The sequence below is a fragment of the Macaca fascicularis genome, chromosome 3 (assembly GCF_037993035.2).
Source record: "Macaca fascicularis isolate 582-1 chromosome 3, T2T-MFA8v1.1".
Taxonomy (NCBI): Eukaryota; Metazoa; Chordata; class Mammalia; order Primates; family Cercopithecidae; genus Macaca; species Macaca fascicularis.
The window spans coordinates 113,794,241-113,820,249 of record NC_088377.1 but is presented as its reverse complement, the minus strand read 5'-3'; the positions used below and the strand labels follow the sequence as shown (position 1 = coordinate 113,820,249).

Sequence of the window (26,009 nt, the reverse complement as noted above, 5' to 3'; positions counted from 1 at the left end):
GCCAAGTCATAAACAAATAGGCAAACAAGTCATGCATCCAAATAGGAAAGTGATAGCCTCCAAAGATAGGGTGGGAGGGGAAGGGCAGGCAAGAGGAACTGCCTGAGAAGGCCCTGCCCATATATCAAACTTAGCAGATAAAGACCTCAAATCAGAGTCAGCTACTATAAATATGTTCAAAGAACTAGAGGAAATTACACTCAAAAGTAGTAAGGCAAGGTATGACGATATCACTAATGTTAAGCAGTTTAAAAATACAGAAATTCTGGAATTGAAAAGTATAACTATAATGAACATTTATAAAGGAGCTCAGTGACAAGCTTGGACTGGAGAGGAATCAATGAACTTACACTTAGATCAATAGAGGTAATACAATCCAAACAACAGAGAAAAAAGGATGAAGATAAATGAACAGAGCCTCAGAATAAAGGACACCATTAAGTACACAACAATTTTGTATTGGGAGTACCAAAAGGAAAGACGAGAAAGAAGCAGAAAAAAAAAAAAAATGTAAGGAAATGACTGGTAACCTCCCAAAATAAAGGAAAAATTCCTCGTCAAGAAGCTCAATGAACTCCAAAGTAGAAAAATCAGAAAAAAATCTACATCTAGACACATCATAGTGAAAGTGCTGAAAACCAAAGTCAAGGAAAAAATCTTGAAAGTCGCTCGAGAAAAATGATTAGTAAGAGAACATCAATATTAACAAGTGACTTATCAGAAACAATAAAGTTAGAAGGCAGTGGGGTAATAGCCACTAGAAGTAAAAATATCTCATATCCAGCAAAACCAGTATTTCACACATGAAAGCAAAATGAAAACACTTCCACAGAAACACAGAATTCTTTGCTAACAGATTCATCTTAGAAAAAAATAGCAACAAATGTTCAGCCTGAAGGAAATCAACCCGAGACAGCAATTCTAATTCACATTAAAAAACAAAGTGTACCAGTAAAGATAATGTAAGTATAAAAGACATTATATAAAAGTATAAAAGATTTTTCTTTATATACTGGTTTTAAAAGCAATTATGGAACGTGAGAGTTCCCTGACCCCCTCACAGGACCTGAAACAGGGGTGTGGCTCATCTGTTTGGCTGCCACACACTCAAACCCCTTATGGGATGCGGAGCACCCAGATGGGCAGGTGCAATAGCCAAAGCAAGTGCTTTTGGGCTTCAGCCCCACAGTAGCATCTAGGGGTGGGTACCCATGACTCCCAAAGCCCCAGTGGGCATTCATGTTACAATGCTCCTTTAGCTCTGTCGTCCACAGACAGCTTAAGTGTTAACCAGCTCAGTGCCCTCCTGGTATCCAGGTACTTGTCCAGCGTCCAGGAAGAATTAGATCAAACATGAACTTGAAGGATGGTGCGCGTGGGGGTTTTATTGAGTGGTGGAGGTGGCTCTCAGTAGGATGGATGGGAAGCTAAAAGGGGGATGGGGTGGGAAGATGATCTTCCCCTGGAGTTTGGCCATCCAGCAGTCAATCTTCTCTCCCGCCATCCCCAGCTGAACTCCTCTCAAAGTTCAGATGCTCTTTCTCTTCTCTCCTTCTCTGCTGCACCATTCTGCCATTCTGCTGCTCTTCTGTCTGTCTGCTCTTCTTCTCATGGAGCCTGGGGTTTTGGGCTTATGTGGGTACAGGATAGGGAGGGTGTGGCAGGGCAAAAGGCAACATTTGGGTGTGAAAACAGGAAAGTCTATTCCCATTTAGGACCATGAGTTTCCAGGCTTGAGGATGGGGCCTTTGCCAGGGAACAGCCTTCTTCTACCCAATATTTCCTTGCCTCCTGTCTGTATAAATTATATTAAACAATAGATACATAGTTAACTGATTAATCTATAACATATTGAACGGTGTATATTTGATGAAAACAGCAAAAAGGAGGTGGATAGGAATAAAGGTGTACTGGATTAAGGAAATGATACCAAATGGCAACTTGTATCCACAGTAACAAATTAATTAAAAATGACAGGCAAGGAAGTTAATACAACAAACTCTATAAATACATACTTGCAGCTGGGTACAGTGGCTCACACCTGTAATCCCAGCACTCTGGGAGGGAGAGGCGGGCAAATCACTTGAAGTAAGGAGTTTGAGACTAGTCTGGCCAACGTGGGGAATCCCTGACTCTACTAAAAATACAAAAATTAGCAGGGTGTGGTGGTGAATGCCTGTAGTCCCAGCTACTTGGAAGGGTGAGGCAGGAGAATCACTTGAACCCAGGAAGCAGAGGTTACAGTGAGCTGAGGTCATGCCACTGCACTCCAGCCTGGGCAATAGAGACTGTCTCAAAAAATTTGTTTTAATTTAAAATTTTAAAAAGTACATACACACACACACATATACACACACACACACACACACACACACACACACACATACTTGCTCACCTTTCATCTTCTATAGACAGCAAAATATAAACTAATAATTATTAGGTTGGTGCAAAAGTAATTGCAGTTTTTTACCATTACTTTCAATGGCAAAAAATAAAATGGATTGTTGGGTTTCTTACATAGATATAATATGCATAATAACAGTATAAAAAAGGAAAATAGTAGAGCCATGTAATTTTTAAATATCTCACTGGAATTAAGGTAGTACATTCTGAAGCAAATAAATGTTTGCATTTATACTGTAGGCCCCAGAGCAACCACTAACTTAAAAAAATTAGAGAATATAAAGGAATTAAAGTATTACAGTAAAAATATTCACTTACTACAAAAGAAAGCAATAAGAGACATATGAAAAAAGTAAGCTAGCAGACAAATCTAATTATATATTAAAACGAATGGATCAAAAGGCAACAATTGTCAAACTGTCTACAAGAGACAACTGATTCAAAGACACAAATAGGTTGCATTTAAAAGATGTCCAAAATACAAGCAAAAGCGAACAAAGCTGAAGACATAAACAATCCAACAATAGTTACAAACATCAATATTCTACTTTCGATCGCGGCTGGAACTAGGCAGATCAATATGGAAACAAAAGACTTGAAAAATACTATAAACCAAATAAGCCTAACAGACATCTATTGAACATACCACCCAACAACAGCAGAATACCTATTTCAAGTGCACATGGAGCATTCTCTAGAACAGACCATATGCTGCATCATAAAACAAGTTTTAAGAGGATCAAAATCATACCAAGTATAGTCTCTTAGAAAAGAATAAAATTAGACACAAAGTTGGAAACTTATTTATTCTTTTCTTTCTTTGGCAGTGGGGGAGGCAGGGTCTTACTCTGTCCCCCTAGGCTGGAGTACAGTGGCACAATCACCGCTCACTACTGCTTCAGCTTCCTGGGCTCAAGCAACCTGCCAGTCTCAGCCTCCCATGTAGCGGGGATTACAGGCATGTGCCACCCCACCTAGCTAATATTTGATAGAGACAGGGTTTCACCATGTTGCTCAGGCTGGTCTCAAACTTCTGGGTTCAAGCAATCTGCCTGCCTTGGGGTACCCAACTGCTGGCATGAGCAACCATGCCTAGTCAAAGTTGGGAATTTAAAGTATGTGGAAAATGAACGATACTGAAAAAAAAAAAATTAATTAATCAAAGAAACCAGTAGCAAACTTGAAAATACTTTTCAATGAAAACACAAACAATATGAAAATTTATGGGATACAGTTAAAGTAGCCCTTTGAGAAAAAGTGTAACTGTGAATGCCTATATAAAAAGATTCTAGACAAGTGTAATTTTTCACCTTAAGACAATGGGGGAAAAAGAAATAAAATTAGAACAGACAAAGAGTAAACAAAGAAATAAATTAGAGAAAAGAAAAAGAATAAAGGCCAAATATGGTTCTTTTATAAAATAACAGTTGCGGCTGGGCACGGTGGCTCATGCCTGTAATCCCAGCACTTTGGAAGGCCAAGGAAGGTGGGTAACTTGAGGTCAGGAGTTTGAGACCAGCCTAGCCAATATGGTAAAATCCTATCTCTATTAAAAAATACAAAAAATTAGGCAGGCATGGTGGTGCATGGTTGTAATCCCAGTTACACAGGAGGGTGAGGCAAGGGAAGCACTAGAACCCAAGAGGCAGCGGATGCAGTGAGCCGAGATGGCGCCACTGCACTCCAGCCTGGACAACAGAGCAAGACTCCATCTCAAACCAACAAAAACAGTTCACAACCTTTGAACGAAAAAAATGCAAATTAGTAAAATCGGAAAGTAGTGACATTTCTATCAACCTCAGAGAAATAAACAGGAATACAAACCACAAACTATATTCCAACAAATTAGAAAAGTGATAAAATTAACAAATTCCTAGAAAGACAATTAGCCAAAATTAACTTGATAATAGAAAGTCTGAATAGACCTATAAAAAGGAAATTGAATTAGTAATTTAGAAACTTTTCACAAAGAAAAGCCAAGATCCGGAAGGCTCCACTGGTTGTGCCAAAAATTTAAAGAACAGTTAATACTAATTCTTCAAACTTTTCCAAAAAAATAGAGAATGCTTCCCAACTCATTCTGTAAGACCAGTGTTATCCTAATACCAAAAACAAAGACAGCACAAGAAAAGAAAGCCAATTAGGGATATTGGTTTGTAAACAATGCAAAAACAGATGCAGAAATTCTCAACAAGATACTTACAAACCCAATTCAGCAACATATAAAAAAGCATTATACACCATGACCAAGTGGGATTTATCCCAGGAATACCAGGTTGGTTCAACGTATCAAAAAAATATATAGTCAATGTAATACACCATGTTAATAGAATAAAGGACAAACACATGAACATGTCAACAGGTGCATAGTACTCATCTGACAAAATCTAGCACCCCTTTGTGAGAAAAGCACAAAAATTATAAATAGAAGAGATCTTGTTCAACCTGAAAAAGAATGTCTGTGAAAAATCCACAGTTAAGATCATGCTTACTGGTAAAATATTGAGTGTTTTCCCTTTATGATCAAGAGTAAGCAAGGAAATCCACCTTTGCCATATCCAGTAAACATTGTAATGGGAGTCCTAGCTAGGATAATTAGGCAAGAAAATGTAATAAGTTATCCAAAAGAAGTAAAGCTATCTCTATTTGCAGATAGCATGATCCTTATATACAAGATACCAATGAAGTGTCTTCTAACTATTAGAAGAAGCAAGTTGTCAGCAAGGATACAGAGAACAAGCTTAGTATACCAAAAAAAAAAAAAAATCAGTTTACTGCTAGTATACAGAAATACAACAACCCAAAAATGAAATTTAAAAAAATTCACTCACAAAAGCATTGAGAAGACCACTTAAGAGTAAATTTAATGAAGACGTTCAAAAGTTACTACAAAAACTCCAAAAAAAACATTGGCTTCTAATGGCCAATGTCTCTACTTAGCTATTTTTACCCATTCCCTCTCAAATACTTCTCCACATTTAGTATTCTTTCTGTCCTGCCTCCTCAATTTCCAGTCTTCCATTTAATTATGCTCATTAATATACAAGTATGCCATAACTTCTGCCATCATTAAATCAATTCTTTTAATATATATCTTCTTCCAGCTAATAACAAGTTTCTTCACACAAGTATAAAGCCCAACTCTGAATTATCTGTATAAGAGCACATCTCCAATTTCTGTCTTCCTGTGCTTTCTGGAATCTATGTCAATCAGGTCGTTATCGTCACACCACCATAAAAATACATTTAACCAATGTCACCAATGACCCCCACATTGCCAAATCCAATTAATAGTTCTTAGTCTTCTTGAGTGTTTGTTCACTTAGTTTTCAGAAATCATTCTCAACCACACCCTCTCATCTGCCCACACTAACTCCTAGGTCCTTACTTTCTCAGACTGTAAATGGTAAAATATTCCAGAGCTGCATCCTCACACTTCTCTATTGTTAAATGGTAAAAAAAACTTAGACAAGTTTGCTCAATCAAGCTTGAGCAAACAAAACCAGCAAAACAAAAATGACTTGTGAATCGCACAGCCCTCCAAACTGGAGCAGTTTTGGAGAACTCCAATAACATAATCTGACAGCATTTACAGGAAATGGAAGTGCTGTGTAAAGATGACTTAATAGGTTACAGCTTAATTGGTTGCAGGTCCTCCTGCAATTAACTAATGCTCAACTATTGTAGTTAAACTCTCTATTGGTTTGGTCTGTTAGGCTTAGTCCAGGAGCCTAGTGCAAGTCAATGGCCTCCTATAAATTTTATGTAACACTATCTACACTCATTCTATTAATGACCACATGAAGGCCCATGACTTTAAACACCATCTACATGAAAACTTCCAAACCTGTAATCCAGCCCAGAGTTCTTTTGAATTCTGGATTTGCACTTCCAAATGTCTGTTTAACATTTCCACTTAGTTCAAAATGCATACCTCAACTGCAACAAATTGAACTCAAAGTTTTAGTTTTACCCACTCCACAGCCTCCAAACCTGCTCCTACAGACGGTCATCTATGCAAACATTAACTCTATTCTTCTAGTTATTCTTGCCCAAAATCTTGAATGCTGTCCTTGATTTCTCCCCGACTCTCATAATTCAGTCCATCAGTAATCCAGTCCCTGTCAGCTTAAAAGTATTCCAGATCTGCCACTTCTCACTGTCTCCACTATCCGTGTCTAAGCCACCCATCCTCCCTCTGAGATTACTCCAAGAGCCTCCCAATTGGTATCTCCTTCACTCTTGTCCTTCCACAGCCTATTCTTCACAAAGCAATAGAACAAACCTGTTCATGACGAGTTATATCATGTCTCTCTTCTGTTCAAAATCTTCCAAGAGCTTTCCATCTCAAATAACTAGTCAAGTTCCTTCTATTTAATTCAACGTAAATAATGTTAAAAAATTCAGTTCCTCATTTCCACTAGGAGCATTTTAAGTACTCAATAGCCACATGTGACTAGTAGCTTAAGTACTAGATAGTGGAGTTAGACTATTTCCATCATTGCAGAATGTTTTACTGGACGGCAGTGCCCTAGAATGTGTACTCCATGGCTGCTGTCTCTCCAGCACCTAGAAAAGTGCCTCATACATAGCATGCACTCAGTAAACAGTGAATCAGTGTTGTAGGTCTTAGAGATACTGATCAGGTCACACAAAGAAGTCAAAGTGTCACTTGGTAATACACATATGTCTTCACGATATTTTACACAGCAGCAGCATCTGAAGAAGTTTCAAGATGAGGTCAAACCAAATTCCATTCCCTCACTAAGACACCTATCTTGCTTGATAGAAGCACCCTGTATTTGTAGTGTATGAACAATAATGCAAGTCTCATTCATGCCACTTAATAGCTGTGTTATTTGGAACAAGTTCATCTCTGCTTAATTAATATTCTTTTCTATGAAATGAAAAATTTTGACCAGGTATTTTATTTCAGGCCCCTCCAGCTGTAGTACTATAATATTTTATGAGGAAAGCCTCCACATGTCAAAACTTCCAATCCAACAATTCACACTAAGTTGTCTCAATAGTCATACCCCTACAGAGTAATAGTTATGTGGTGGCGGTTTCCAAAACCAAAATAGAAATGTCAGCCTGACAAAATGGCAGAATATTGTGAAATCATCCAGAAAAATCCACAATATATCATCACCCATGCAGAAAACATCCATCTCAGTAGAGCGCATGGGCAAACAGTAGCCTTAGATTCTTCATATTTTTGCCCTACTTTCACACAGTTATCTAGTTCATATGATAGATTTACATTATCTGAAAGAGCTTGACAACTATATTCTAAGCACTATGCTCCGCATAATGAGTAATGCGCAAAATGCAATCCTTGCTCTGAAAGGGTTCAGTTTCGGTGAGAGGGAGAGGGTAGATGCAGTCCTTCCAGAGACCAGTTATTAGATGCTAAAGTGCTACAAATACACTATGAACTCATTTCCCTCATTTCAGTCACTTGATGAACATAAGCCATTAATAAATTGTTTTTAGGCCGGGCGCGGTGGCTCACGCCTGTAATCCCAGCACTTTGGGAGGCCGAGGCGGGCGGATCACAAGGTCAGGAGATCGAGACCACAGTGAAACCCCGTCTCTACTAAAAATACAAAAAATTAGCCGGGCGTGGTGGCGGGCGCCTGTAGTCCCAGCTACTCGGGAGGCTGAGGCAGGAGAATGGCGTGAACCCGGGAGGCGGAGCTTGCAGTGAGCCGAGATCGCGCCACTGCACTCCAGCCTGGGTGACAGAGCGAGACTCCGTCTCAAAAAAAAAAAAAAAAAAAATTGTTTTTGATATTTTAATCTCAGTTCCTAGTATGAAAACTTCCTAATAGTTTCTCAATACTATATTCACTCATTTTTATAACTTTTAAAGAATTATGTAGTTTAAATAAAAACTTGAACACCCTCTCATATACCCAGCCTCCTCCCCTACCCAAAAAACAGTGAAAAGCAGACAGGCTCACAATATTCTCTTTCCACCTGGATACTCCAAGTAAGAATCTCTTAATTACTCCATCTTTTCTCTAAAAAGTATTCTTGTACTTCTTTTAAACATTTCTTGACCACTTTTTTTGTACTATGTATAAAGAAAGAATCCTGTTTTAAGGATTTCAACAAATAAGATAGAATTGCTCTTGTCAAGGATCTTAAAGTCTCATGAACACGACAGATTAGCAAAGCAACAACTATAAGATACAGTAATGCAAAATATTGGGGGTGGAGAGTCCTGAGTTCCAGATCAAGGTGGGAGCCTCTGACTTCCTGAAGTGGTTCTCAAATACTTGCTGGATAGATAAGTGATTGAACAAACTACTTCTTAGGAAACATTAAAAATTACCTAATAGTTTAGAATGCATATATACACAGCAATATTAATATAAGAAAATTAAACAACAGAAGTGGTTTAAGAAGCATACTTAAGAACAATAGGGAAAGGGACTTGATCTAGCAGTATGAAAAGTTATTAGAGAGCTGTCTCAATAGTGACTAAGACAGGGTACAAAAACAGGCCGACAGCATGGAAGAGAGTCCCAACAGACCCATGCTTACATAGAAATTCAATATATGACAGAAGTGGCAGTGCAGGTCAGTGGAGAAGGGGATAATTATTCAACAAATGGTGCTAGGCAAAGAGTTACCTTTGTAGCAAAAGACAAAAGTGAAATCAATCCTTACTCCATCTGTAAACTCCAGAAAGAGACGGCAATGTAAAATTCAAAACTATAACACATTTTTTTTTAATGGTGAATATCTTCATGACTTCAGTGGAAGAAAAAAATTCTTAAACCAGGCAAAAATAAAAACCATTAATGAAGACATTAGTGATTTTAAGTATATTAAGATAAAAAATGCTTATTTATAACATCTTATGACTTTAATTATTCCAGATGGAAGAAAATAGTTATAAAATACAGCATACACTGGCCAAAGTATTAGCGTCCAGAATATGTAACGCCTACAAGTCAAAAGCTTAAAAATAAAAATAGGGTAAATTCTTACACGGGCATATCAACAATATTTAAAGCCCATAAATATAACAAGATGCCCAACCTATTAACAAAACGCTAAATTTAAACCACAAAGAGAAAGCATTTTCCAGTAAATAGATTGGAGGAAAGTCTTATATCAAGTAGTGGTGAGGACTAGGGCAACTTGAACTTGTTATACATTACTGATGAGTATAATTCAAGACAAGTTTGGAAAATAATTTGGCATCATCTAGTAAAACTGATAACCAACATATGTCAGAACTGTACAGAAATCCTGCACATGGGCACAAGATATATAATAATGTCCATACTAGTAATGTTTACATCAGCAAAAACATGAGAAAACAAATGCCCATCATCTGTAAAATGAATTATGGCATATACAGTAGTGATTATGAACAAACTATAGCTGCATAGACTTATATGAATACATTTCCCCAAATACACTGTGCAAAGTAACTATGCTGTCAAAATATATGCCAAGCCTGTTTAAAAATCATATAAACATCGCCAAAACATTCTTTGGAAAAAGATGTTACACAACTAAAGAGAAAAGCAAGAAAACGAGAAAAACAAAGTTTGGGTAATGTTTATTCATTGGGGGGATTAGATAAGACTTGGGAGCAGATAGTTTCAACGTGACTGGTGATGATCTAATTATACCAGTAGTAGACACAGAGGTGTCCAAAGTTCAGTAGTTTTTTAAAATTCAACATGTGTATTCATGGGTTCCCATCTTGATTACCAAAAACTAGCTTCAAGAGCAGAAACCATCCATATTTCAGATAAAATTATGGCAGGATTGGTAAATTCCACAAATTACTAGGTTCTTGTCTGTGAAAGCCAGAATATCAGATGGGAAAGTGATACAAGAAGAAGAGAGATCAAAGCACAAGGTGACAAAAAGTTTCAGACATCTTAAACTAAAGGCCCACGAAAACAGATCACAAGTGAAAATAACTTCTTGGCTGACTCCATCACTTGCCTTGCCATCTGCTATAAACAGATACAGAAAATGCTAATGTTAAAAGGCATATATTCCACAGCTGTCTTCATGTAAGAGACCTCTGTTCACAAACGAACATGCAATGAATCCTCAATTTTGTGATGTTTTCTGAAATTGAAAGTATCAAAATTATGACAAGTATAAACAAGCTGGTTAGTGGCCTGCAAGGCACAGCTACCTGGGAAGCTTGTTGTAGGAGGCATCATTCCCGAGTTATCAAGTACAAATGTCTCCTCAAGTATTAGTAATAGGCCCTGAATGGAAGCTTAACAGTTCAGCACCAACCTCAGTGATTACTTGTCTCTCAAGCTAATCTATCACCATATTTCCACATGTCACTGCATGGAAATCATTGATACAAATCATAAAATGTGGAATAATAAACCCCACGTCTACTGTATGCTTTATTGTATAATACTATGATGCATCCATACAGCAGGCACTAACATGCATTTCTCCTCAGGCAACTACATTCTAGCTAATTACAACAATGTACAACAGAAATCCTCCAACCATGTAATTTTGATTTTAGTTAGGCAAGTTGTCTTAATTGAAAGGTTTAATCAGTGTTTGCAGAACGGCATCTCCAAAGCTAATCGTTGGGAATTATAAGATTGAATATTTAACATTTTTAATCATAAAATACTTCCAATCTCCTTCTGACAAACAAATTGAACTGATACAATTTGCCCAATATAGAAATACAGGTATCTTAGAAAAATCTCTATTCATATTACTGTAATACACCACTAAAAGTGGATATGCAGCAAAAAAGAATAGAGAGGCCTTTGTTTTACATGCTACCTATAAATTCCTAAGATTTCAATAGTACCATTTACCCTAATTATGACATGATTGGGAATATACTAGCATGTTAAACATTATTTCATGTTAAACCATAGATACACTCATCTGTCTTTGACCTACCCTTTCCCCAACTTCCTTTGAAGGTAATTCATAGAGCATAAACACAGAAGTGGGCAATTTGAAATCATTAAAGCAAAGCAAAGCTTTTTCACATAGTAGTTCTTTAGCATCAAAAATAGATCAAGTTTCACCTCATTCCCTTAGCACTCCAGAGAATAAGTCAGTCCTTGCTCCAGGCAATTTACCCTTTGTCGAAATAAACCTGGATTTCTTCACGAATCAGAACTCACTGCTTTCTCACAAGTAAAACTTCTTTAGATCTAGGATTTAAACCAGTATCAAAGTTTCTCTAGGAGACAATGCTACGGTATCCAATAAGCCAGGAAAAAAACATTGTGTGATTCCCATGCAGAAACCAGGAAAAACCATTATCTTACCCTCACACATGAATAAACTCTGACCAGAAGTATATTGATCACAATAGACAAGTACAAGTCATTGTTACCCATGGTGAATCCTACTTAATATCACATTTCCAAACGCAGAGTTCAAAAATCTACCAACTGATCAGGGAAATGAAAATCAAAACCACAATGTGATAACACCTTACTCCTGTAAGAATGACCAAACCCAAAACCTCAAAAAAAACAGATGTTGGTGTGGATGTGGTAAAAACAGAATGCTTCTACACTGCCAATGAGAAAGTAAAGTAGCATAACCACTACGGAAAACGGTGTGGTGAGGAGATTCCTTAAAAAACTTAAAGTCAAACTAACATTCGATCCAGCTATCCCACTACTGGGTATCTAGTCTGAGAAAAAGAAGTCATTATATGAAAACGATACTTGCACATGCACATACGTAGCAGCACAACTTACAACTGCAAAAATATGGAACCAGCCCAGATACCCACCAGTCAATGAGTGCATACAGAAAACTGTGATGTATGATGGAATACATATGTATGACACACACGTGACAAAACATGTGACATACGTATGAAGGAAGACATGTGTAACATGCCTGTAACTGAAGACATGTGGCACATGTGAGGGAATACATGCTATATGTGACAAACGTAACAGAAGACATGAGATGAGATTAAAAGCATGTGTGATGTGACAAAAACGTGTATGACACATGAAAAAAGACAAATGTGATGTGTAATTAAATGACATGACACAAAAGACATGTGTGACACTGGTGACACATGTGACACATTACTGAACTGGAACACATGCAAAACGAGTGCTATAAGAAATGTGCAACACATGGGACACATGTAAAAAACACGTGATGTGGAAGACATGTGTGAAATACGTAGACACGTAACTGACATGTCAGAAACATGTCAGACACATTACCAACACATAACCAACACATGACTGACACGTTATCAAAATGTGATGGATGTGTGACACAACTGACATGTGATAAAAACATGTAACTGACATGTGCACGAAATAGGACCAACAGGAGACATGGAGACAAGCATGACACATGACATGTAACTAACACGTGAAAGACACGTGTGACATGACCAACACATAACACATGTGACAGTGACATGAATGGCACATGTGACACGACAGACACGTGACATGTGACTCGTGGCTGACACGTAACAGACATGACTGACAACACGTGAACATGTGACATGAACACAATCAACATGACTGACAATCAAAATGTGACTAACACGTGACCAATGTGACTGACAAGTGAGACACATGTGACAGGTGAAGTGTCTGACACATGACACGTGTGTAACACGTGACAAGTGTGTAAAAATACCTTACATGTACCTGACATGTTACTGTAAGACATGACCAACAGTGAAACAAGTGACTAACATAACTGACACGTGATACATGATCAACATATGGCCAACACGTTTGAGACACGTGACTGATGCAATTGACATGATTGGCACATGACTAACATCACTGATGTGATTGGCACATAATTGGCATGTGCTTAACATGAGACTGATATGTAATACACAAACTATCAACACATGATCACATTGATCACAAATTATCAACATGTGACATATGACCAAAGCTTGATTAAAGTGTGCCTGACACGTGACCAATACAACTGGCAGGTAATTCACACATGACTGACACGTTTGACATGTGACACGTGACTGAAACTACCACCTGACCAAAACGTGACTGACATGTGATTGACACGATCATGTAATCAACACGTATGACACGTGACTGTGACCAGGGCATGATTGACACGTGACCAAATGACACACTACTGATATGACACGTGATTGGCACGACGCATTGTGACACGTGAATGACGCAACTGACACATGATCCACACATGACCAACACGACACTTGAGTGATCAAGACTATCTACAAGTGATCACGTGATCAAGTATGACACATGACTGACATTGTTGACACGACCAACATGTGACAGGTGATTCACATGATTGGCACAATCAACACATGATCGTGTTTGACACGTGTCTGAGGCAAGACCAGTGCTTCATTGACATATGATTGACACGCGACTGACACGATTGGCACGTGACCATCACATGTGATTGGCACGTGTCAAACATGACTCACACGTGATCGACATATGATCACCCAATCACGTGATTGACACAGACGTGACCAACATGATGCAATAGCATGATTGACATGTCACCAACACAACTGACATGTGATTGAAACATGACTGAAACATGACCAACAGTTTGGTGAAGTGACACGATTGACACCAGTGGCATGTGATCAACACATGGGTGAAACGTGACCGATGCTTAATCAATGACTGACATGTGACCAACATGTGTGACACGTGACTGACAAGACTGACACATGATTGACCTGACAAGACTGACATGTGACCAACATATTTGACATGACTGTCACAATTTATACGATTGAAATGCGTCCAACACATGACTGATACGTGATTGAGTCATAACTGACACGTGATCAAGTGAGCAGCACATGTGACACGTGACTGACCCATGACAAGGACATGACTGACATGTGACCAACACATGACTGACACGTGATTGACACGATTGACATGAGACCAACACGTTTGCTACAGGTGACAGGCAATTCACTATTGGCACATGACCAAAATGTGACTGACGTGATCATGTGATTGTGATATGTAACATGTAACCGATGTCTGATTGACACGTGACATCACATGTGATTCACACCATTGACATGTGACACAAGACTGATGCAATTGACAGGACTGGCATGTGGTCAACATGCTACTGACACGAGATCAACATAATAGACATGTGATCAACATGTGACATGACCACGTGACCAGAGCATTGATACTTGACATGTGACTGACATGACATGAGAGTGACACATGATTGATATTTGTGACACAACTGACATGACTGAAATGATTGGCATGTGACCAACACATTTGTGACATGTAAGAAATGACTTACAAGATTAGCACACGCCCAACACGAGATGGAATCAACACATGATCCCAACACGTGATCATGATACATGGCCAATGCGTTACCGGAAATTGACATGTGACCAACATGACACTTGACACATGACATATAACTGACATGCTTGTCACAAGTGACTGACAAGCAATTGACATGATTGTACGACTGATACGTGATCATCACGTGATCAACATGTGATGCTGACACCTGATCGACATGTGACAAACATGTGACTGACATGATTGACACATGGTTGACACATGATCACTATGTGATCAACACGTGTATAATGGGAGTGTTGTGGCCAACACGTAATGTGAGTGACATGGCTGACGTGATTGACAATCAACACATGACTGATGTGTTTGACACATGATTGACTCACAAATGACACAATTGGAAAGCAATGAATACATGACACGTGATTGATGTTATTGGCATGTGTCCAACATGTGACTGATGTAATTGACATGTGATTGCACGTGTCCAATAGATGGCACACGTGATCATGTGATCAACACGTGTGTGACACTTGACTGGAGCATGGCTGACACGTGACCCATGATTGCCACATGATTGCACATGATTGACGTGACTGACATATTTGTGACATGTCACTGACATGATTAGAACATGATACATCTCCAACACGTGCCATGAGATTCACACAATCAACACGTGACTGTCACATGAACACCTGTGTGACATGTGAATCGACATGACATGGAGCATGATTGACACTTAACCAACATGTGACTGACACATAATTGACAATTGGCATGTGACCAACATGTTTGTGTCACGTGACTGACCCGATGGACAGGATTGGCATGTGACAAACTGGTTACTGACACGTGATCAACTCGTGATCGTCATGTGATCAACATGTATGACACGTGACCAATGCCTGACACATGACCAACATGTATGACACCCAACACATGACTGACGTGATTGACGTGACTGACATGTCGACACGATTGACACGTGACTGATGTTTGTGACACGTGATTGACATGATTGGCATGTGACCGACAGGATCACACGATCACATCATGATTGACACATGACTGACATGTGAGAAAACCAACTCGTGACACATTACACATTTGTGACATGTGACCAACACGTGTGACATAGCACATGTCCAATATGTGTGATGGAAGACGTGGACTCATGCTCAACACATTTCTGACCCATGCCTGACACATGTGTGACATTTATAAAAGTTATATATTTGTAATTGCAGTTTTAATTACAAAGGATACAACTGCCAAATGAAGACACACAGGGTGAGGTCTGTGGGAATCCTAAACCTTTTATGCCTTGTCTCCCTGTACACCACCCTTCCAGCACAGCCCTGTGTTCAATAACCAGGTACTCTCCTGGACCAGGGTCCAGAGTTTGAGGTTTCATGCTAGAGGCATGACTAATTCAATCACTGGCCACCTGGTTGAACTCAATCTTCAACTCCCTTCCTGTCCCCAGAGGCTGAACTGGTTCAAAGCCTCTAATCACATTATTTCATCTTTCTAGTGACCAGCCCACTTCCTAAATCATGTCTTCTCATTAGCATCAGCTCAGGTATAATCCAAGGAACTCATAAACAACAGACTCTCCTGTTACTTCAAGAATCCCAAAGATTTAGAGTCTTCCTCCCAGGAACCTGGAATAAAGGGCAAATTCTTTATTATTCAACAGACTGAAATGCACATTTAACATGGGAATGAGGTAGTCACAAGTGACTTTGGAAAGAATGGTCAGAGGAAAAAGTAGCCAGACTGCCACGATTTATAACATAGATTAGGGGTATGGAAGGTGAGAAATGTGTAAGAAGTCGATCACCAACAAGAGCATAAAATGACTAGAGGTGCTGGAGTACAAAGCTGAGGTAAGAAGGATGTACAAGTAACTTAGAAAATGCCTTCTCCCACCAGGAGCAATACTTAGGAGGTTCCTTTGCTGATATGGTCTCATTTGAGTTATCCTATCGTTAGTGTTCTTAGAGTCAATGTAATATTTAACCTGTTGGTCCTTCTTAAAATTATTCTCACTTACCTTTGATTTCCCCACATTCCAATTTATTTTACCCTTTCCAACATTTCCCTTATAACAAAGTCTTCATTGCCACCTCTTTATCTGACTTAATTATGCAGAAATATACAAGTCATTCTGATTTAGAAAAGATTATGGACCTCTAATTTTGGTAATATGATAGACCAGGTATCTTGAAACACCTCTTTCACTAAAAAAAATAAATAGTATAGGAGAGAATTTTACAAACAGCCTTTTAAGAGTATGTCTGGACTCAACCAATCACCTAAGAGTAAAACAACCTGATAGCTAGAAATCAGAGAAATAAGATGGCAAAGATGCTTTCAGTTAAAAAGAGGCTTTAGTTTTAACAGATGAGAAGAATGAGGACTAAGACCTTGAGGGTGTGCTACTTGGTTATAACTGTAATTTCCACACTAAGACCCATAAAAGGGAAAGTCCCTCATTTAGGTAGTTGGGGCAAGGGAGGAGAGACAAGTGAAGGAAAACAGCAAGCAAAATTATCTTTGCTTGGGATCTCAAAGGGCAGGGACAGTTTTCCCTGAGAAGTTATAACAATAAAACTTGGCTTCATGTGAGTTTAGAGTTTCATTTAACATTACCACAGAATCTATAAAACTTCAAGCCAAGAATTAATGTAAAGTTGTTCCAAGTTAGTAAAGCCCTTGGGATCCCTGGCAGAAGGAATAAAAATCCATGCCTCAGAAACACACCCTTATCCCATGTTCACAGAACTCCTGATGATAAACTCTTGCCAAACATGGGCTTACAATCCAAATTATAAAACAAAGGAGGAAACAAATTATGAACAAAAGTAAACAGAAATGAAGAGTTAGTGAATTAAGCTACCAAGAAGTACTATTGGCTATAGTGTATAAAGTATTATGTTCAGAGCTTAAAAGGCAAAAGAAGATAAAAAACAGAAAGGAGATTAATCATACATTATAAGTTACAAAAATGGGACTCCAAATAATTTCAAAATGTTGGTTTTAAAAGTCCTTAAACAGGATATTAGACAGAGCTAAAAAAAAAAATGAGAAATTGGAAACAAGTTACCTAGAATGCAGCATACAAAAACAGCAATATGAAAGAGAACTTAGGACACAAGAAGACTGGATAAGAGTGTATCATACGTACAGTATACATAAGGTGAGGGGAAAAGAGTTGTCAGGACCAGAAATGAGACAGAATCAATATGCAAATTAGATAATTATTCAGATTTTTCTAGAGTAAAAATATGAATTAACTTTCATAAAGGACAATAGATCCAAAGCAAGGGAAAAAGTCTATACAGACACATCAGAGAGACTAAACACATAGGAAAAATAAATTATCTCAAAAGCATTCAGAGAGAAAAGGCAAATTACTTTCAAAGGAATACAATTAGGTTGGTTAGACTTCCCAAAAGCAGCATAAAAGCCAGGAGTCAGTGACATAACCTAATTTCAAAATAGTGAGGGTGGGGGAAAGAATTGTAGACTTAGAATTTTATACCCAGAAAAACTATCATCATTAATGTAAGACAGATATAATCCTGATGGAATTTGGTCCCGACCTATGGAAGCCATCTTGCCTCCCGGTAGGGCCTGACAATGTAATATAGGCAAAAAGTAAAACTGGGTCCTTGTGACACTTTTGAGCTCTACAACCTTAATTGCCAGTCTTAATCGCGGACATCTGAGTCTCTTGAGGCTGTCTCTTTACCAGTTTAAGTTTCTTTAATTAAGCAAAATGGAACATAAGTTAAAACAGAGTTATTGTTAGCATACATAACCCACCCCTCCCTAAAGATAATCACAGTGTAGCTTGTTCAGAAAATGTGTCTGAAAGGGACCTTTAGGTAGAACCTGAAAATTAAAACCTGTGAAGAAAAATCATCAGTTAAGGAGTCTGTAGAAAACTAAGATAACAAAAGGCAATGAGTTAAAAGGAGGCGTGGAAAACAGTCTGAACACAGTGTGACTGTGTTTATGTTGTTATGATTGTAAGTCAGTACAGTGTGAGAGAACTGGCAGGACATAGTGCCTGTAGTTAACTGAGAATACTGGGACACTATCCTAATTGTTTTAAGAAAATTTAAAATAAACCGAAGAGGTTACAGGATGTCTGCAATGGACAACCACATGACTAATAGCAGACTCTTCCAGATTAGCTGAATCTAGCCTTGGGCTCTTTTACAACTTTCAAAGTTGTAGATAACCAATAGCAATGCAAAACAATTCTTACCTATAAACATGCAAATAAATTATGTCTACTGGAGTTTCAATTGACTCTCCCATGAAAAAGTCAGTTTTCTATTTTAATTCACTTCAACATACCTTTTTACTTTGTATAAGTGTTTTTCCGGATTCAACTTCAAACCAGTTGTAACATCTGTCTGGTTCTCTCATTAATAAACTTGAAAAAATTATTAAACATGGATGTATATAAAACTCATGATTTTACCCTTTATGTTTTAACACCAACAAAAACAAGGCAATATTTCTAAAAGAAACCGTATATGAGGTTTACTTAAACAAGTTGTAACGTTTTGTTCTGAACCAGCTTCTTAATCTAATCAGAAAATTACAGATTTCATTGAAATATAATTTGTTTCATTTAAGATGCATTATGTGAGTAAACCTTACAAATTATATTCCAAGAAACAATCTAATAGATACTCCCTCAAATCTGCAAAAAGTAACTTCTATGTATTTTAATATGTTCTATTAAATCACATGTAAGACAATGATATCCTTAGAATATTAATTGGAACAAGATAAAAGGCTTCTTTTGTCTTTTAAGACATACTACCAGAAGAATCACTTTATGGACAATATCTCAGAAAAACTTTCTGCTTATTACTCAACAACAACAAAAAAAAATCACAAATGTGTGCAATTATTATAGTGAGTTTAAGTGAATTTTCCAGAAGGTAACCCAGGCAAAAAAAAAAAAAAAAAAAAAAATTGTATAATATGCATTGGAATGAATATTGGTCTACCAAATTGTATTGTCATCCCTAAGAACTTTTCCAAACGCGCAAAATTTACTCAAATTCTTAAGTTGAAAATGCTTTGCTTCTTTATGCCTTCTCACCACCCTTGCAACTGATTACCTTGCCTCTACCATAATTGAGCTGTCTGGAGAAGAGGAAGGAGTCAAGGGGGAAGGCACAAGAGCCAGGGGAAAGTTTTGTGGTCATTAATGGTTCCTGGAACACAAGTTTCACTACCTTAAATACCATTTATCCTTTTGTTTAAAGGCAAATCAAAATATTTCATTTGGTCTATGAAATTCTTATACAGTTTTAAATTTAAAGTGAAATTCATGTTGCAGAAGGAAGAGATGAAGTTAGGGAAAATTTCCTATGGCAATTCAAATACACATGTGTTATTGAAGTTACAGACTGTGTTTCCTAAATAGGTTTTAAAGAGGAGAAAAAAAAAAAAAAACCTTCTGGGCACCCAGATAACTAGGAAGGCTTGCCTCCTGTTGGTCTATAATCTTAAAGGAAACTATTACATAGATGTTATAATTCATCTTAAAATAATACCCTTTAAGCACTTAGTATTAATACCCTTTAAAGCACTTAGTATTCTAATAGTTAACATAATTTCAAATCCTAAAATAATCTTACAAGTATTAGTTTCTATATTTTCACAGGTCGGGAAAATGGACTCAGAAAGTTAAAAACACGATATCACTAGTAAATAAAAAGACAGATTTGGGCCTAGGTCTGTCCAACTTCATAGCCTATTTCTACTATACAATACCACGGTTTGGCAATAAATTTCACTAAGTCTCCAATTCAGACTGCAAACAAGTTTAGTATCTATTATCATATTTACGTAATTTTACTTGGTAATAGAAGGGAAAAAATAAACATGCTCCAAAGGTTACAATAGGTCTTTTGCTATCCTGTGTTTATTTTGGTGAAACAAATGGAAACAATTGTCATCTCAAGATGATTTACTCTAAGGGCTATGAAAATCTTATATAGTATATACTAGAAAACAAACCACTTCTGAAACTTTAACACAAAATTGAGTACAATGGACCACATTATACATATCCTATACTTCTGAGAGATTTCTCAGGTATTTTTAATATAACTGTCTTTTAATTTTCATTAAAGTTTCATTCATATCTATAACTGTAATAACTTTAATACATTCTTCTCCAAATACTTCATATCACATTATGGTAGATAACTATAGCAAAAGATATGTTCCAGAACAGTCTCAATCTATAAAGTTCCTACAACCAATCACCATAACATCTTTAGGTCATCATGCACATTTTAAATAATTTGACATTTAAACAGAATTGAATCAAAATTCAGCAAATGAACCACACTACAGTGTTTGTCCCTTCTATCTAGTCTCAAGTAAAAAGACTTACCCCATGTTCCTTAGCAGCTGTGACAACTTTAAGGAGGACATCTTCCTCAACCAATGGTCTCACTGCATCATGGATAATCACTACTTCTGGCTTAGAGAGTTTAGAGTTGAGCTGATCTTCTGCCAGTGCTTTCAGTCCACTGAAAATTGACCTGTGGCGGGTCACTCCAGCTTCGACCAGTGAGATGCGTTTATGCTGATACTTCTGAATAATACTTTTCATGACTTCCATGTTCTCTCCAGTTACTGCCACAACAATGTCCTTTATCCAACATACTCTAAAAGGAAAGTATGTGTATAATTCATAAGTTAATTCTTAGACAACTAAAGTAACAGAAAATTGAATCACTAATATTGGTATATTTACATAGGGAGATTAAAAGCTGCAAGTGAATAAATCAGTTTTATGTATTTTTATTAGGTCCAGTAAAGAGGCTGATGAAAAAGAATCAGTGAGTGTTTAACACTATAGCTCTAGACAGTGTTTCATATTATGTAGAATATCCTATATGACACAGTATATGCATATAGTATATAGTACTATCAGATGTCATTTTTTAATTTGAATAATTAGAATATCAGATTGTATGAAAAATAGCCTATAGTAGGAATATGCTTTTAAATTTTTCCAAATACTTTTCCCTTCAATGAAACAATTCAAAGCACTTTTGAGATCCAAAAGTTGACTGTCTCTTTCAAGAATTCCACCGAGATGGCAGCCAACCACTTGAATACCAACAAAGCTGGAAAACTTAGCTAACACAAGCCTTGCTAAATATGTACCTTAAATGGGACCATCATAATTAATATTGTAGCAATAAGGTTTAAGTAAAATGGAAAAGCTTACAATTCATAAAATATGATTGTTCTATTGAGTCATATGTAAAACATAAAGCCATGTTTCTCTTCTAAAACATGCTCAAGACAGAGTCTCACTCTGTGCCCCATGCTGGAGTACAGCGGCACCATCTCAGTTCACTACAACCTCCGCCTCCTGGGTTCAAACGATGCTCGTGCCCCACCTCCCAAGTAACTGGGATTACAGGCACCTGCCACCATGCCCAGCTAATGTTTGTATTTTTTTTTAGTAGAGACAGGGTTTCACAATGTTGCCCAGGCTAGCCTTGAACTCCTGACCTCAGGTGACCCACCCACCTTGGCCTCCCAAAGTGTTGGGATTACAGGTGTGAGTCACTGGGCCCAACCTGTAAAACATTTTCTTAAAGAAGGACCTACTGACATACTAGACTGCAAGTAGTCCACATTACTGAGTTGCTGCTGCATTCGAGTCTGGTAGACTTGTCTGGAACACCAGTGCAAATGGAGGCAAGTGTCACTGTAGACTCAACATACCACAGCCCAAAAGCCCAGACCAAGACAACTATCTCTGACCCATGATATCAATTCTGAATAAAGAATTAATTTTTAATTCTTAGCCTATGAGATCCTATACCTTTCATGCTAAAACAGTTAAGTCTTTAGAATCTTTTTAAAGACATGGAAGGGCCTGAATATTACTGCAGAAAGATGACCTTTACTGAGAAATGAAAGTGAACATTGGCTGCTTCACTCAGTAACGTCTCCTACCTCTTGTTATTGAACAGACCCTTTCCACAACCCAAAACCCCATTCTGCCTGTAGCTAAAACAAGACTACCTTGATGAACAAAACCAAGAGCTACTTTAGAGGTGACACTGCCTTTTCATTTGAAGCCCATTTCTTTAATAAATTTTATTGAGCACCAATACATTATCAGCATCAGCTGGGCACGGTGGCTCATGCCTGTAATCCCAGCACTTTGGGAGGCTGAGGCAGGTGGATCACTTGAGATCAGGAGTTTGAGACCAGCCTGGCCAACATGGTGAAACCCGTCTCTACCAAAAAAACAAAAAATTACCTGGGTGTGGTGGCACACAACTGTGATCCCAGCTACTCGAGAGGCTGAGACAGGGGAATCACTTGAACCCAGGAGGTGGAAGTTGAAATGAGCCAAGATCGTGCCACTGTACTCTAGCTTGGGCAACAGAGCAGGACTCTGTCTTAAAAAAAAAAAAAAAACTTATCAAGGATACAATAGAAATAAACCCTCAGAACTTACAGACACGAAACAAGAACACCAATCAACAATTGCAAGCCATGATCATCACAATGAAGAAGTCCACATTCAGGACAACAAGTAGACTGAGTAGCTAAACAGTCTGGAGGAGGCTTTGGGGGCGTTCTACAAGGAAAGGGAGTTTGCATTGAGACACAAGGGATGGGTGGCAGGTAAGCAGGCAAAGGGGCTAGGAGAGAGGGAGAGAGGGCTGGTCCAAGTAAAGGCCACGGCAAGGTCCTCATGGGCTGAGAGGAAGCGGAGCTGTAGTTCCCCGAACAAGGAGAAGGCCCCATGCAGAGCCTGGAGACCCAGGCAGGAGGTGGGCAGAATCCTAGGGGTTTTAAAAACTTTAATCCTAAAAAGAGGATAGGCAGCCATAGAAAAGCTTTAAGCAGGTGAGTACACTCAGGCCAAAAACCAATACTCACTCATTACATTCTAATAGCAGTTTTTGGTAAACAGAATAATGAACCCAGAAAGATGTGCACTTCCTTACTCATGAAACCTGTGACTATGTTACCTTAAATGGCAAACAGGACTTAGCAGAGGTGATAAAGGATTTTGAAACAGGGAGATGGTCCTGAATTATCTAGGTGGATCTAATGTAATCACAAGAGTCCTTATAAAGGAAAGGAGGTCACAGGAGAGTCACTGGAGAAGATGTGATGACAGAAACAGATGTTAGACTATTGCAGGGCCCCAACCCAAACAGCATGAGTGGCTTCTAGAATTTTGTTTTTTGAAACAGAGTCTCTGTCACCCAGGCTGGAGTGCAGTGGCACAATCTTGGCTCACTGCAACCTCTGACTCGCAGGTTCAACGAATTCTCCTGCCTCAGCCTCCCAAGTAACTGGGATTACAGGCACCTGCCACCACACCTGGCTAAGTTTTGTATTTTCAGTCGAGATGAGGTTTCACCATACTGGCCAGGTTGGTCTCTAACTCCTGACCTCAGGTGATCCATCCACCTCAACCTCCCAAAGTGCTGGGATTATAGGAGTGAGCCCCATCCATGGCCAGCCTCTAGAATTTAGAGAAAGGCAAGGAAATGGATACTACCCCAAATCTTCCAGAAGGAATGCAGTTTTGCCAACCCCTTGACACAGCACAGTGAAACTAAATTGAGACTTCCAAAATTTTAAGAGAATGTGGTTTTAAGCCGTTCAGTTTGTGGTAATTTTTATAGCAGCAATAGGAATCACAAGAGCATAAAGTTTACTCTGACTGCAGGGAGGAGAAAGGATTCAGCAAAGAGAGAAAAGATGCAGAGAGACCAGTTAGGAGGTGGCTGCTGTAATCTGGGCAATGCAATGATGGTCACTTGGGTACCAGGTGGAGCTGGTATATGGCGTTTTAGAGATAGTCTATTCTAGAGGTAACCATCTACATGAGTCAGGAAGAAAAAGTAGCAAAATAAGACAAGTATCACATAATAATAGGCAATATAAATTAAGCACTATGTCTTAAACATTTTTTATATTTTAACGCTTGTAATCTTTACAATACCTCTACACAATCTCTCATACAAGAGACAAAAAGATCAGAATATACAAAGGCATTACTTTTTTCTATACTACCATCTTATTCTAAAAAAAATGAAGCAGTAAGAAATTTTTACCATTTTTCAAAATAATACATCATTTCATTTTATTTCCTCTTCTAGAATTAGGCTCCATCATAGAGACAATGTCTGCTTTGTCCATTGCCTTACACCTAGCTCCTAGTGGGTGCTCAGTACATTATTTGTTGAAAATGACTCTAGTCTGTCTCATCTACCAGGGGCAGTATAACATCTTACAACACAGCATAGTCTCAAGGATTATGAAAACAAAGGAGGCTCTCATTACCCCGACTAGCTACAAATATATAAATAAATCTAAGAATGAAAACAGCATTCCCTATGCACTGTGATTTTGTTGATTGTTTTGTTTCTAGGTATTTGACTCTCTGCTCCTATTTCTAGGTCCTAAGGCCCCTCGAGAGCTGAGATTACTTTCATGTTTCACACACCTTGGGAGGATTTTAATCACAATCAAAAATAATTCAATTCAGAACTCCAAAGAACAATCTGTAGTAATCTATACAGGCAATGGAAGTGATTCTGGAATAAGACTAAACATGGGTTGTTCTTTGTTTTGTAGTCCATTTCCTAGGCCTTTCATTGCAAATTTAGCAATTGCAGAACTTACACTGCACTCACAGTTTCAAATTAAAGTTACTAGCAAGTGGTGAGCGACAGTTCTTCAATCCCTCTTCAACGTGAGATTTCCCAAGGTTCTGGCTCCACTGCCACAGCTGTGACCCAGACGGTCATCTCTACCATAATTTATTGCACTAGCCCCTTAGTTGTTCCCTCTTACGCTTCTTATCCCAATACAATCCATTCTCACCACTTCTAGATGATCTTTCTCAAGCACAAATCTGAGGTCATCCCCTGCTGGCTCTTGGGCAAGACTCTTCAAGACCTGACCTCAGCCTACTTCATGCACATCACTTGGTCTCTTCCCTGCCCTCTTACTGTCACACCCAGTGCTCCCTGAAGGGAAGGCAATCTCTCACACTCAGGTATTTGCATGTACTGCTTACCTGGCCTCTCAACACTGTCCCCATCCCTCTCTCTTCCCTAACTGCCCCACCTCCCTGCCGGCCCTGCCCGAGTCCTACTTACTCATCAGTTCTCAGTTCAGGGATGGCTCCCGCCAGGAAGCTTTCCCTGACTGCCATTCTGCATACAACATCCC

At 38.3% G+C, this 26,009-nt stretch overlaps 1 protein-coding gene across 6 annotated transcripts in view; it reads right to left on the bottom strand.

Annotated features, from left to right (window-relative positions):
- The window catches only part of CRPPA (CDP-L-ribitol pyrophosphorylase A), a 328,191-nt gene that overhangs the window by 291,441 nt on the left and 10,741 nt on the right, over positions 1-26,009 (bottom strand). For all 6 annotated transcript variants that reach the window (XR_012432614.1, XR_012432615.1, XM_005550062.4 and 3 more), the window contains exon 2: positions 21,172-21,448. Coding sequence is in view for 4 of the 6 variants with exons in the window: in XM_005550062.4 (XP_005550119.3) it covers positions 21,172-21,448 (277 nt within the window). In the remaining 2 variants the exon portion in view is untranslated. The remainder of the gene's footprint in view (positions 1-21,171; positions 21,449-26,009) is intronic.